A 13,695-nucleotide genomic window follows, 5' to 3' on the forward strand; every position below is an offset into this window, starting at 1 on the left:
TTTATGCCACAGAGATTAACAAAATGCATCCTCTCACTTGGTCATTTGGACATTTCATCAATCTGTTAATCTAAAATATTAACGTTCCTAATATATTTTTTAACTTTCTAAAGTTTAGGGTTAAATTATAAACCCTCCTCCCAACCGGTAGGTGATTTATAATTTAATTAAATCATTGATTCAATGTGGGTAGCAAGTCTATTAAAATCTGCATGACAACTGTTTGGACACACGATCAAGTGATGTAAAAGCATTAATTGGTTTATCGATTTGATTAATTTCATGTTTCCATCGGGATATAAAGGCAATGAAGTGTATAGGGAAACAGTCGAGGGGAGGGAGCCAGTACGGGGTCACGGGCAGGGTAGTAGGAAGGTTTATAATATATTCATAACTATTGACCCCAATTTTAGCACCAGTTTCTCTGAGCAAATGCGTGAGTGTATGAGTCGACAACAATATATTATTTCTTTAACAAGTTTCCCAACCAGCTACTACTTGTCACTTTGAATGTTTCTCACCACCTTAAAAGTGTATACAAATTTAGTTTGCAAGGAAGAAGACACTTAATTGTTTTTATTCTTTTCAAAAATTATTCATATGATTAACAACATACATATTTATAAAGAAATAGTACACTATCATTATTATAAAGCTGAAGCATGTAAATTCCGAATTAATGTTTAAATGTGTTACCTCAGTAAATAAAAATATACAATAAATAATATAAAAAAATACAACCATGGCAATGATTAACGCACAATAACTGTATATAATCGCCGGGCTCTGCTTCTTTAAGTCGATTAGGTTGGTTTTAGTTTAAACGTATGGTTATTTACTTGTTCATTAATGTATTTTAAACTTATTAAATGAAACTATAATCATAACTATTTTATAATACTCTAAACTTATAATATAATAGTTTTTCATTTATCGGTAATTAGTAAACTAATCATTGCAATCAAACAATCAACTAATCAACTAATCAGACCTTTGAGACCTTGCATTGAAAAAAATGTAATTAGAAAAACGTTCACAGCGGTTTTCAAATTGCAGTACAATTGTGATCGTTTCTGGGGTTTTATTTACTACAGAACGTCATTTCACTATTTTCACAAGTCATCGAATAAAAAGTTAAAAAGATCAACTGCTAGAATATTTTTTTTGTATTTTTAAATCATTTCTGTTTTATAATTCAACAAAATATGTAATAAAAACATAAGCATTTAACATTGATATAAACAGTGGTAAATAGCAGTTAACTGTTTAAAGGCCTTTCTCTATTGGTCTGATTTTCAGAGTAGTACTGCGGATAGTCGAAGTACTTACTCGTGCGGACGTTAATCCACTCTAGGGAGTATCGCATCCACAGTGCATGCCTATAAATATCCACAATTCGTGACCTCCTAGTAGTTGGATTACAGGACGACGCCACCCGTTCCAGTTTTAATTTAAAGTAATTTAGAGAGAAAAGTGCATAAAAGGGGTCTTGAAATTTATGACTTTAAAAGACAGTTCTAATCTAGTTTCTACAAACCACAGACCATTCATAATAAAATATGTTTCAATTAATGTCTATTTTAACGAGTTAACGATTGCCTTTGGATCGTCAATGATATATTGTCAGTTCGTGATATATCAGCCGCTGATATCTAGGGTATCAATTATTGATCAGTCAGGTGGGCGTGCAGTGGTGCAGTTCGACTGTTTAACACTAAGACAGTCACAGTGGTAAACTTTACGATTCGTGGAAACAGCAGGGTCTATCATATCAGATAGCCTTTTTCAGTTATGACCACTAGAATGAATTAAGCTAAATCCAAATACACCTGTCACAGCAAACCTGCAGACTAAGCGAAATTCCATTTGCCTGATTTGATTTTCACTTAAATCGATTTAATAACATTAGGTTTGACAAGTACTTAGGTTTGCCGCTTTATAAAAGTAAAATATAACAGTTTACTTGTTCTCCATAAGAATAACAAGGGAATTTTAAATTTACAATTTTTTAATTTTCTCCGTAACCAATAACTGTACAAAACACCTCAATACAGTATATTGTATTATTCGCTTTTAAGCTGTTCAAAATGTTTGGGAGAGAAATTTGGAAAATGTTATGTTTTAGTATCAAAAATTAGAGAAAAACAATTTTTATCCCGTTAACCCCGATCGCATGATCCGATCGCGAACTCGTTTGAATAACATAGATTTACAAGTCGGTACCAAATTTCATAAAAATCGGGGTTTTTTACTCGAGTTATCGCTGTAACAGACACACACATAGATATATATGAATTCAAACTGATGGAGTTATAGGCCTCTGGAGACAACAAAACGAAAAAGGAAGTTGGTCCCGGGTCTTACTATGAGATCTACGGTAAAAGTTTGTTCCTTACATGGGACCTTCACTAAAAATAATCCTAAATCACCCTAATTATTCTTGAATTTTAAATGCCATTTGACACTAAAGTATTGCCTCGTACCATTTTATGGACCAGACGATCCTTCAAGAAAAGCTTCATTCATGGACTAGGCCTACTATGTGCGAACATTTCACGTTGACATTGCTTCACAGCCAAAGGACTCGACGTTTGATCTTACAATAATTACACCTACTTACCCTAGTGCGAATGTGGTTGCATAAGCCAACTTTTAAATATCAGTCAAAAGCAAAACGAGACAAATACGGATGGTTTATAGGAAACCCTGAAATGTTAATATTTCAATTGATTCTCAAGTTAAACTGTGAATATTATTAGGAGGGCCAGTAAGATAATCATGTCAGTAACTATATGTGTAGACCAAATTTGAATTTTGAAGGTCTCGGGTTTTGCTTTTAGGCCCCTTCAAATCCTAATCTTAGTAAGCGATGTGTTCAAAAATGTTGAGTGTAGGACTTTCGGCCTGGGGTGATTATGAGGAACTTACCCTCCGCAACAAACAATAGGGAACATAGGTAGCTCTGAGTCTGTTGCTCCCGAAAGATTCCCTATAGGTTAATTTCAAAGGTTTTGTGGATAAAAGGAAGTAGGGAAGGGGAGATAGGGGTGTGTGACACAGCAAGCTGGGCAAAAACTATGAATAGGATTCTGGATTAGTACTTCCAGGAAGGACCTGAGCCCCAGGGCACTCTAGAGCAGGCATTAGATGGATTTAATTCAATGTCTAGACTGGCTTAGCCACAAACACCGAGCTTGAAATTGTTCATTTAAACAGTTTTTAACCGACTTTAACGACAATTTGACCACGTATGGGTCAGCCCAAAAAGTTAAAGATACCAAAACAGTGGTGTATGTATAAATTTACCATTATATTAGTTAAAGACGTTATAGTTTTTATAGACAGGCTACTGTAGAAGGTGGGGACAACATCCGCCTTACATAATATATGTATTAAAGTTTTATAAACCATTTATAAATTAAATAAATTATTTACACGTTATTTGAAAAAGCATTTATACGATGAATTTAACTTTTACAGAATGTTTATACGACGTATACATGTATACTTAAAAATAACAATCGGTTGCATGTTAAAAATGTTATTATTACTGTACAAAAAAAAGCAATTGCGTGACTCTATTTTAACTACTTTCACGTTACCGAATCTTTCGTAAAATTCGTCATGTGGAACGATCTGTGGTGACAAAAGTTAATTAAGACTTGTTTGCCATAGGAGTTAAACATTGAAACAAATTTAAACGTTGAGTAAATCAAGAATTTCCAGACCACTTAACATGAAGAAAACTATTTTTTTTTATTTAGGACTCCTTTCTACCCTAGTTAAAAATTGCTTAACACCACCTCACCATTTCATAGGTACTATACCATTAAACATTTTGATTAACAATAATTGTACACTTGTTTTTTACAGTAACAAATATGGTGCTTAAGCGTAACAAATGAACAAACAACCACACCCATATCAGACAAACAGATACAATTGAGTTGTTAGGCTTAAAATAAAATAAAAATTAAACTATGCTAAACAAAAAAACAATGAATCAGCGAAATTCTAATTTTATTAATTTAATTGGTCATAATCCTTTTGGTAAATCCGGAAAGGCAATTTATTTTATAGATGGAGGCGTCTATTTAAATCTTACATTGGCTAATATCTAACATGGACTTAGATCCAAAATAAAATTATTTTTGTCACATTTAAAATAATTCCAACGAAATCCAAAAGACAACTCCTTAGTATCAACCAAATACGGGGTGAGTCTTCTAAGCTATCCTAAACAGATTGCAGACAAACAGCTTGACTTACAGAGATGAAACAAAACTTTTCCCCACGAATTCATACGCAAGGAACAACGTAAAAAGTTTTTTTAACATATGTCATGTTATGCATAGTTTTTAGCTCTAGACTAGACAAGCAATTTAGTGAAAACAGAACTCCTTTATCTCTATCCGTTTCAAAATGGCGGCCATTTGTATTGAAAATATTAATTGATATTTACAGAATACCCTGTTAAAACCACTAAACCTGTTTTCGTTCTGTTTAAAAATTCTTAATCCTCGTGAGTTCTGCTTTAATATTATATGTAATATGTCAAAGTTTTAAAAACTAAATATTTTTTCAATGATTTTTTTTATATTGGTAGCCATGTAAATAAAAAAATTTAAATATAAACATATGTCAAATGGCGTATCATTTTGAAGGTATTGCAAAAAAAACTTATAAATTTAAACCCATCTTTAGTAGTTTTCTAGTAATTAACCAAAAACTCCAATTGCCCATATACAACCTATGTTAAACGTGCAGTACTGGAGATTAGTGGATGCAGATACACTTTTCAATACAGTCCTGCACGTTTACATTTGAAAACTCTGAGATTCTAACCCTGGTATCAACCACGTTGTTCCTTGTATATGAATTAGTGGGGAAAAGTTTTTTTTTTTCATCTCTGTATGTCAAGCCGTTTGTCTGCAATCTGTTTAGGACACCTTAGAAGACTCATCCTGTATATTTCAATATATCTCGCTTAATTGGTATAACATTTTCATCTTATAATATAATTAGATATAATAATATATCTAATCCAATATGAATCTGTGAATTTCATTCAACAATCAATGCAATTTGCAATATAATAATTGGAACACATAATTCAACATTGTATTTACAAAAAAAATCAGTTGGATAGAATTAAATTTAATGTTTTATTAGGTAAAATATCAGAGGAAATGTGTCAAAATTAACTTTTACTGAACACTTTTATATTTAGCGTACGTGGCCAACGAAATAAAGAATTCAATTTCCAATTACTACAAGTATTTTACATTTAAATATTTCGTAATACAGTTAAATAGGCACCCTTTAGTGATGAAATGCACAATTTTATATTCTTTTACTAGGTACTTTACACAATTACTTTTATATTTAGCGCACACGGCCAAAGAAATAAAGAATTCAAGTTCAAATTGCTACAGGTATTTTACATTTAAATTGTTCGCAATACAGTTCAACAGGCACCCTCTAGTGATAAAATGCACTATTTTGTATTGTTTTACTACTGTACACGAAAATCTGTTATTTTTATATTTAGCGTGTGCGGCAAACGAAATAAAGAACTCAAGTTCTAACAATTACATTGAAATCTTTCATAATGTGACATATGACTATAAAGTCATATGGTTCTTAATTATTATTATGTTGTTTTTTGTAAACAATGTTTTAGTAAACAAACTTACTTGTAGCTCATTAAATGGAATTCCTTATCTAAATATTTAGTTTTATTTTAAAACAAGAAACATAATGTACAATTCAAAGCAAAGACAGTTGATGTCTTTGACTTTAAACAATTTTTTTCCTCAACTATCTTTTACCTAGGGTGGTTCACTTGTTTGCGAAGCATGTTTAAAAAGTTGTATTTCTCCAAGTACAATTATCGATAAAAATTAGTTTTTTAGAAAATCACTATCAAAATATCCCATAAAAAGAAGCATAACTGATGAATTATATGTAGTAGACATTTACATATTTTTGTATTTTAAATGTTGAAACAAAACGACGTTTATTTGTGGCGGATATTCACTACCACCATCACACCATCACTTCCTGAATCTTTAATGCCAAAGATTACAGTAATATTCTAGAACAATAGTAATGTATTTCTTAGAAGGCTTGGCCCATGCCTCCTGTGTCGACGACCCTGACTACTACCCCACAAGTATTTCTGGGAGATTCCTGGGATTTAATGGGTAAAGTGCAAGCTGAGGTCAGGTACCTGCTCCCGAGAAACCTACCCTTTACAACACACAATAGGGGCAGCCCAGGCCGAGTCAGGGGCAGCGCAGGCCGAGTCAGGGGCAGCGCAGGCCGAGTCAGGGGCAGCGCAGGCCGAGTCAGGGGCAGCGCAGGCCGAGTCAGGGGCAGCGCAGGCCGAAAGTCCGTTTCCCAAAAATGTTAAATGTGGATGGCGCACTTAACAGGTAAAATAGTTTCTAGTATGATATATATAAAAAAAAATCAAAATTTCCCTTCAGATTACATGTTTATAAGATTAGAAACTAACATATACAGGGTGATTTGTACTAAGTGTGACAAAATTTTTTTGATGTAAGTACAAAGTAAATGAAGTGTGATGATGCATATGTTCCAAGTCTCAAAATTAGCGTCCCAAAAAATTATTTTTCCTACAGTTACCTAACAATGTACATGTTCTCTCACTGATTTGAGAAAGCGAAGTGGCCAATTCGCTCATCAGTGAGACAATGTTAACATTGTCTCACTCTAATTACTTTAACGTCGTATGCGCGCGAAATACGTTGGCAGCACTGGCTGTAAATCAGCTGGTCAGCTGTTGTACTTTTGTATTTGTCACTTCACATTAAATGTTATATTAAAATTTCACTTCTGTGTAAAAATAGGTTATGTTTCTTCACAAATTTATTTGTTTTATGGTAACTGTAGGAAAAGTATAATGTGAAACTCGAGTTCAAAGAACAAATTCCTCACTCGAGAAACCATTCCTCACTCGCCTACGACTCGTGGGTAAGGATTTCTCTCGAGTGAGTCAATTGCTCACTTTTCTCACTAGTTGCACAAATAACTATTATGTTTTTCAAAAATAACCATGGTTTTAAACTTAATACAGCGATTTCTCAATTACCTGTATATGGATTTGAGTAGATAATGTCATTTTCGTGTTCTACATTAAATTTTGAACAAGAATAATGGAGAAATGACGGAGGATCAGTTGTAAAAATTCCATTGTAAATAGATTCAAAGATAAAAATTAAGATATTTGATACAAATTTTAAAAACCAAGGTCTATTGTATTTTTCACACCCTGTATATAAGAAAGTGTCGGAATATGTTAAAAACTGCGCCATTTTATAAGCTTTCCAAACATATGCTACACTGTTGATGTTTAGATATTTTTTTTGTTTGTTTTAGTGGTTTGAATACCAGAAAACAGGGAACTTTTTACTGTTTTTACTGTTCATGTTGAATTAAAAACACATCTTTTGCTTAATACATGCCGACTTTCTATGTTTTAAATGTTAAAGACACCATGCTTTGTAGTCTTCAAACCATTAACGCGTACATAAGCAGACATAAACCTCAATAGTGTAGCATATCGTTGGAAAGCTTATAAAATGGCGCAGTTTTTAACATATTCCGACACTTTCTTGTATACAGGGTGTAAAAAATGCAATATACCATTGTTTTTCCTATTTTTATCAAACATCTTAATTTTTATCTTTGAATCTATTTACAATGGAGTTTTTACAACTGATCCTCCGTCATTTTCTATTATTCTTGTTCAAAATTTAATGTAGAACACGAAAATTACATTATCTACTCAAATCCATATACAGGTAATTGAGAAATCGATGTATTAAGTTTAAAAGCATGGTTATTTTTGAAAAACATAAAATAATTTTTTGGGAAGCTAATTTTTAGACTTGGAACATATTATATGTATCATCACACTTCATTTACTTTGTACTTACACCAAACAAATTTTGTCACACTGAGTACAAATCACCCTGTATTCTTCCCATTGATTACATTTAAATGGAACATTTATTAGGTGTTTCTAAAGTTGCCACAAGCCTACGTGCCGTGAGGTGGGCACGTCGATGTAGTAACACTTCGGCCCAGTAACATTTCGGCCAAACTCAAATTTCTTAGAAAAACAGTATCACTTCGTCCCACTCGCTTTTACAGATGATTAAATAAGCTAATGGAGTAACATTTCGGCCCGGCGAAAAATTGACAAGGGTTGAGGAACGCAGTTCAGGTAGTAGGAGGTACATGACCTGTATACTTTGCAACCACCCTCTGGTGGAATGTCGCCCAACCGTCACCCCTTGCATCCTCTGACCTCACATGACGGAGAATCGGTGGAATCTTACCTAACCTAACCTAACCTGTCAAATATTTTGTTGGGACGAAGTGTTACTAGTGGGCAGGTAGAGAGTTGGACCGTAGGCCACATCTGAGGGTTTCGGGCCGAAATGTTACGACACGGGCACGTCTCGTTTTGATGATTTGAAATATGGCCTATCATAACAGCAATGGCGTCTTGGCAATCAATTTACTATAAATAATTTATTATACAGGGTGACAAAAAAGTCTGGAAACGGCTTAATATCTTTTTAACTAAATCCGTTAGAAAAGTCAAACTTTTCACATCAACTTACATGTATAAAAACTACTTTTTCCAAGCATTTTCATGTTTTTACCTCTACCAGGGGACGACCCATGAGGAGTAGGTACATAATCTTTAACGTAAGCATAGGTTGATATGCATATCATTTTAAAGGTCTGGTCAAGTGGAGTTCATTGCCGGAAACCGCATCTGAAAAGGTTCGTTCGTTACAAAATGGTGGCATTTCAAAGTTCTTGTGGAATATACCTTTACAGGCCTTAATATTGGTAAATACTCGTATTAAACATTATCTTGAGAGCTGAAACTGTATTTTAAAGTCAACTAGCCCATAGACTAAGTTTATTCAATCTTCAAAACAAATTTAACCGGGTTTCAGATTTCCCGGCTAATTTTGACTATGAGTATTTACCATTACTAAGGCCTGTGCATGTATATTCCACAAGAACTTTGAAATGCCGCCATTTTGTAACGAATGAACCTTTTTTGACGCGGTTTCCGGCAATAAACTCCACTTGACCAGACTTTTAAAATTATGTGCATATCAACCTATGCTTACATTAAAGATTATGTACCTACTCCTCAAGGGCCGTCCCCTAGTGAAGTTAAAAAAATGCATATCAACCTATGCTTACATTAAAGATTATGTACCTACTCCTCATGGGCCGTCCCCTAGTGAAGTTAAAAAAATGGTAATACTTGCAAAAAGTAGTTTTCATACATATAAGTTTATGTGAAAGGTTTGAATTTTCTAACGAATTTAGTTAAAAAGTTATCAAGCCGTTTCCAGACTGTTTTGTCACCCATTTCGATAACAGTTGGAAATGCCATTGCTGTAACTGTTAAATGTACCTGTTACGATTCTAACATGCATTATACCTGTTTACAACCATTGCAAATAAACAACTATGTTAACCAACCAAACACTAACTACGGTATTTGGTATAACAAACTAAACAATTGATATAGCTTTACTGTTTGTTCACAGCTAGTTTATAGCTAGTTATAGCTCTAATATACATGGTGTCCCTTAAGTAACTAGCCAAACTTCGGGAAACGGTTCTATGGGTCAAAATAAAGAGAAAATCAAGAATATATCTTTCCGAAATCGCTACCTTAACCAGATATCCACCATTTTGATTTTTTCACATACACATAATCTTTGATTTTTTTTACCGATCATTACGAAACTTGGTACATACAAAAAACAGAAAACCACTTACTATATAATAATTACATAATGTATTATGTGTAATTTAGGATGTAATGTATATCTTATTTTAACATACATATGTTGAAATAAACCAGACCCATCTAAAAAAAAGATTGATCTTAATCCAATCCAAATTTCAAAATGGCGGCCATTTAAATTTTTAAAATTGGAATTACAAAAAAATTGATAATTTTATGAAAAAATGTCGTACATTGTGTGATTTAAATGTGTAATCGTTGGTTCAGCTGTTGGGCCGAAACGACGTTTTCTGGAAAGGGTTATTAACAATCGTATCTTGTTCCCTGACCGAATTTTGTCTCAATTGACCACAGTATAGTAGGAGAAATATCTCTAACGTGCAAAAGACATAATACACGTAAAATACGCACGAAGGTATCTTTTAATTTAATCAGATAATACATTGTTAAACCCGCCCAAATCTTCACCACTTGACTTCCAAGCAATCTTCATATTCATATACTTCATCCACTACTTCATCTTCACTACTTAACTTTTGGCATTTTAGATTGCTGACTCTGAGACACTGTTCTTCCATGACGGACGACGTAGAATTGACCTTGTCCTGGTGTACGAGGAGGAGGACATGAGTCTGGGAGTGTTGACTGAACAGGACACTCTCAGGCAGTTCTGGAGAAGACAGTTTCATGACAATATGCGCCAGGAGGGATTAGAAACTGAGCTCGAGGACAAGGAGGTACAAATACGTCTTTGGTATACCGAAAAATACACCATATATGGACCTGCTGTAGCCAATTTTGAATCTCAACTAAATTGTTGAGTAAGCCACTCCACAGAGTGTGCTACAATCCCGGATTCTAATTAGGCCTACTTTTTGTTCTTGTTCTATGTTGATGTGATGTAAAAGATTACAGTTAGTAGTTCTTTTAGGTTTCCTTTGTTGAAAAGTTGGCGTATTTGATGGAAATAAATAATGTATATCAATATCAATGACTCTGTCGGTGTAGTTGATCAATTCAACTACATGCATTATTGTTCTGAACTGGCTACAACTTCAACATGGAAATGGAATGTCTAGTTCTATTTATATTTAAAACCATTTTGAAGGCTACATAGCAGTTACCGATGTATAATTGTAAAAGATTTTACCTATTCAGAGAATAAATGACTTATGACAATGACATCACTGTCATTTTGATCACTGACATCATTTTGTAAAGATTAGTCTGTTTTATAATATACTATTCAGTAAAAGATTTGTTTGTAGTACCATTGTACAAATAATAGCATTAAATGTTATTTGTGGCCGTCCTAGTGAAATTGAAACAAAACTTTTGTTACATTGTAAGAGTATTATTTGCAGAGCTCATTTGATCAGAAAACCTTTTTCCTCAAAGTCCACGCTCCATGGAGAGTTATACTGAAGTATGCAGAAGCAATGAACTTGAAAACACCAACAAAAGTAAGAAATATAATATTGTTTTTATATTCTAAAAATTATTGAATCTTTAATTTATAGAAGAATTGAGAAAAAAATTATGACTGTTGTACCTAATTTAATATAATATTAACATATGAACTAGAACTAAATATTTATAACAATACCTTTGAACATCATACTGTGTTTGTACATATCTTTCGCCTAAAAGTTAATCATCCTGCGTTAATCTGTTTGTAGTCTTACAATTATTGTTTGTAATTAATTGGTTAATGTTGCAAGCCAAATTTTTACAATAAATGGTATAGGAATTGTCAATCGCTGATCTATGAAAAATAATAGAATTAGAATTATTTTTAAGGTTTTGGCTCGCAATAAATGTAGAACAGGGAATCACTGATGCAGATGAGTTTAAAAAGATAACTCATAAGTAAAGTATTATTTAATAAAGGTTTTTTTTCTGTTGAACAGAGTTTGTGAAATTTGTAACGTCCAACTAATAAATTCCTAATTCCCTTTCTTTTAGAGGTTCCTCTCCATCAGCGTTAAAGCATGGGTAAGTCAACTTCACTGCTATTCTCATATAAAACGCTCTGATATCAAAGAAAATTATGTAGTTCATTCACTAATAGGTGATTTCCAGTGGCTTAGTTAAGGGACTTCTAGCAACTCTTGTATGACAAAGAATTGTCAGCTTAAATGGACAAGTATTATTTTACCACCTCCTTGCTTTCCAAGGGTTGAAGTTTTGAGGGATGAATGGAGTACCAAGAAGCACTCTCAATTCATTTAAGGGTTAGTTGTCATTTCAAATGGATGAGGGATCAGACTAAAGAATTTTCAAATACATTTTCTCCAGCAATTATTGACAACAAAATGGTCTTATCCTTAATTTTTATTCTCTTAAACACATGTATTATGTGTTAAATTTGACAATGTGCGCTACTGATAATGTGATCATACAATTAAGTATACATTCTAGTAAATAATCACTTGAGAAAATTAAAATGTTTACACTACTCTGAGGAATAGAAAGTAGTTTAGCAGAAGTCGTAGTGTATGATTGTAGGGATTGATGACCTAACTGGAGTGTGCTAACATAACTGATTCTACAGTCAACAGGTAGCATTTGGTCAATATACCTCACCTACTGAATATTTGTATACCATGTTTGAACAAGTCAATCATTTTTTTTCTTTCTCATTCTTTTAGTTCATTTGATTTGAGTCAATACTGTAAATGTTTACTTTAGTTCTTCATCGACCTAATGGAAAATCTTCAAGTGATTCTTTATACAATTAATCGATACTGAAAGGTCTGTTTTATTAGTTTACACTTAATTTAATGAATAAAATGAAACTTGGATATTGAGTTAAGGCCAAGTTTCTTTTCTTGTTTCTGTTGTTAACTTTTTTCACCAGCCAAACTCATTTATACAACCCAGATTACTCTAACCCACAATAGGTATTTAACAACTTTTTTATTAGTTTATTTTAAGAAACGTTTTTCGATTTTACCATTTACAATGTGGCTTAAATAACCTTGACGGGCTACAAAATTTACAATTTTATGCTATACTTTTATTGATTGTAAATTGTTTCAAACCTTTTTCTCTTCTGTAGGATGGCAGAATTTTTTACATACACTCATATAGGTGTCCCACGAAGAGGTTTAATATTTTTGAATAATTATTCTAGATGCATCGAAAGCACTACATGCTTGAAACTCAACAGCAGAAAAAACAGATATCAAAATACAATTAAACACAACCTTCTCTCCTTTAGTGGGATACATTGTTGATTCAATTTTTACTTTCCCTCCCTATACAAAGTACCTAAAGTGTGTGTGTGAATGTGAACAGAGCTACAGACTACACCCGTGGTCCGATTATGATAGCATTTGGTATGTCGGTACTAATAATCAGTTGTATCTCTACGCATTTTTTCATTTTTTTAAATTGATTTTTTATGGGGATTTTCCCAAAATATTCATAAAATACCAGAAAAATCTGATTTGTACAAAAACGACACACACTATTTGAAATAAAATTTGGTATGTTATGGTCCTTTCCCAATAGTGTAAAAATTAGGGTTCAGAAGTGACTGCAATTTTTGTGATTTTACCTATAAAATATCATAGTTGCTCCCACCGCTTACCCATTATAACGGGAGTTTGACGAGCATGTGTCAAAAATGACACAATGGGAGAAAGTATGAGTCAGTTTCCTGATACTGTTTATATGAAATACAATTGAAGCTTGTCTCTACAGAGTATATGTATCTTTTACAACAGGAGGGGGCTGAGAAGGAACCAGATAACCAGGAGGTTGGGTTTTCCCTGCGAAGACTGTTTGATTTGGACCCTAGAACGATTGCCCAGGAGCCTTCCTTCTATAGCGCGACCCATAGCACTGATAGGGAGGAACAGTGAGTACTATGTAAT

At 33.2% G+C, this 13,695-nt stretch overlaps 1 protein-coding gene across 1 annotated transcript in view; it reads left to right on the top strand.

Annotated features, from left to right (window-relative positions):
* LOC129005649 (anoctamin-4-like) overlaps positions 1–13,695 on the top strand; it is a 59,308-nt gene that overhangs the window by 16,549 nt on the left and 29,064 nt on the right. Inside the window, exons 5-9 of the mRNA XM_054434608.1 lie at positions 6,125–6,370; positions 10,363–10,551; positions 11,179–11,277; positions 11,780–11,809; positions 13,546–13,679. Coding sequence (XP_054290583.1) covers positions 6,125–6,370; positions 10,363–10,551; positions 11,179–11,277; positions 11,780–11,809; positions 13,546–13,679 — 698 coding nt within the window. The remainder of the gene's footprint in view (positions 1–6,124; positions 6,371–10,362; positions 10,552–11,178; positions 11,278–11,779; positions 11,810–13,545; positions 13,680–13,695) is intronic.

The sequence above is a fragment of the Macrosteles quadrilineatus genome, unplaced genomic scaffold (genome assembly GCF_028750875.1).
Source record: "Macrosteles quadrilineatus isolate MER2022 unplaced genomic scaffold, UCM_ALF_1.0 Scaffold_28__1_contigs__length_1566739, whole genome shotgun sequence".
NCBI classification, from domain to species: Eukaryota; Metazoa; Arthropoda; class Insecta; order Hemiptera; family Cicadellidae; genus Macrosteles; species Macrosteles quadrilineatus.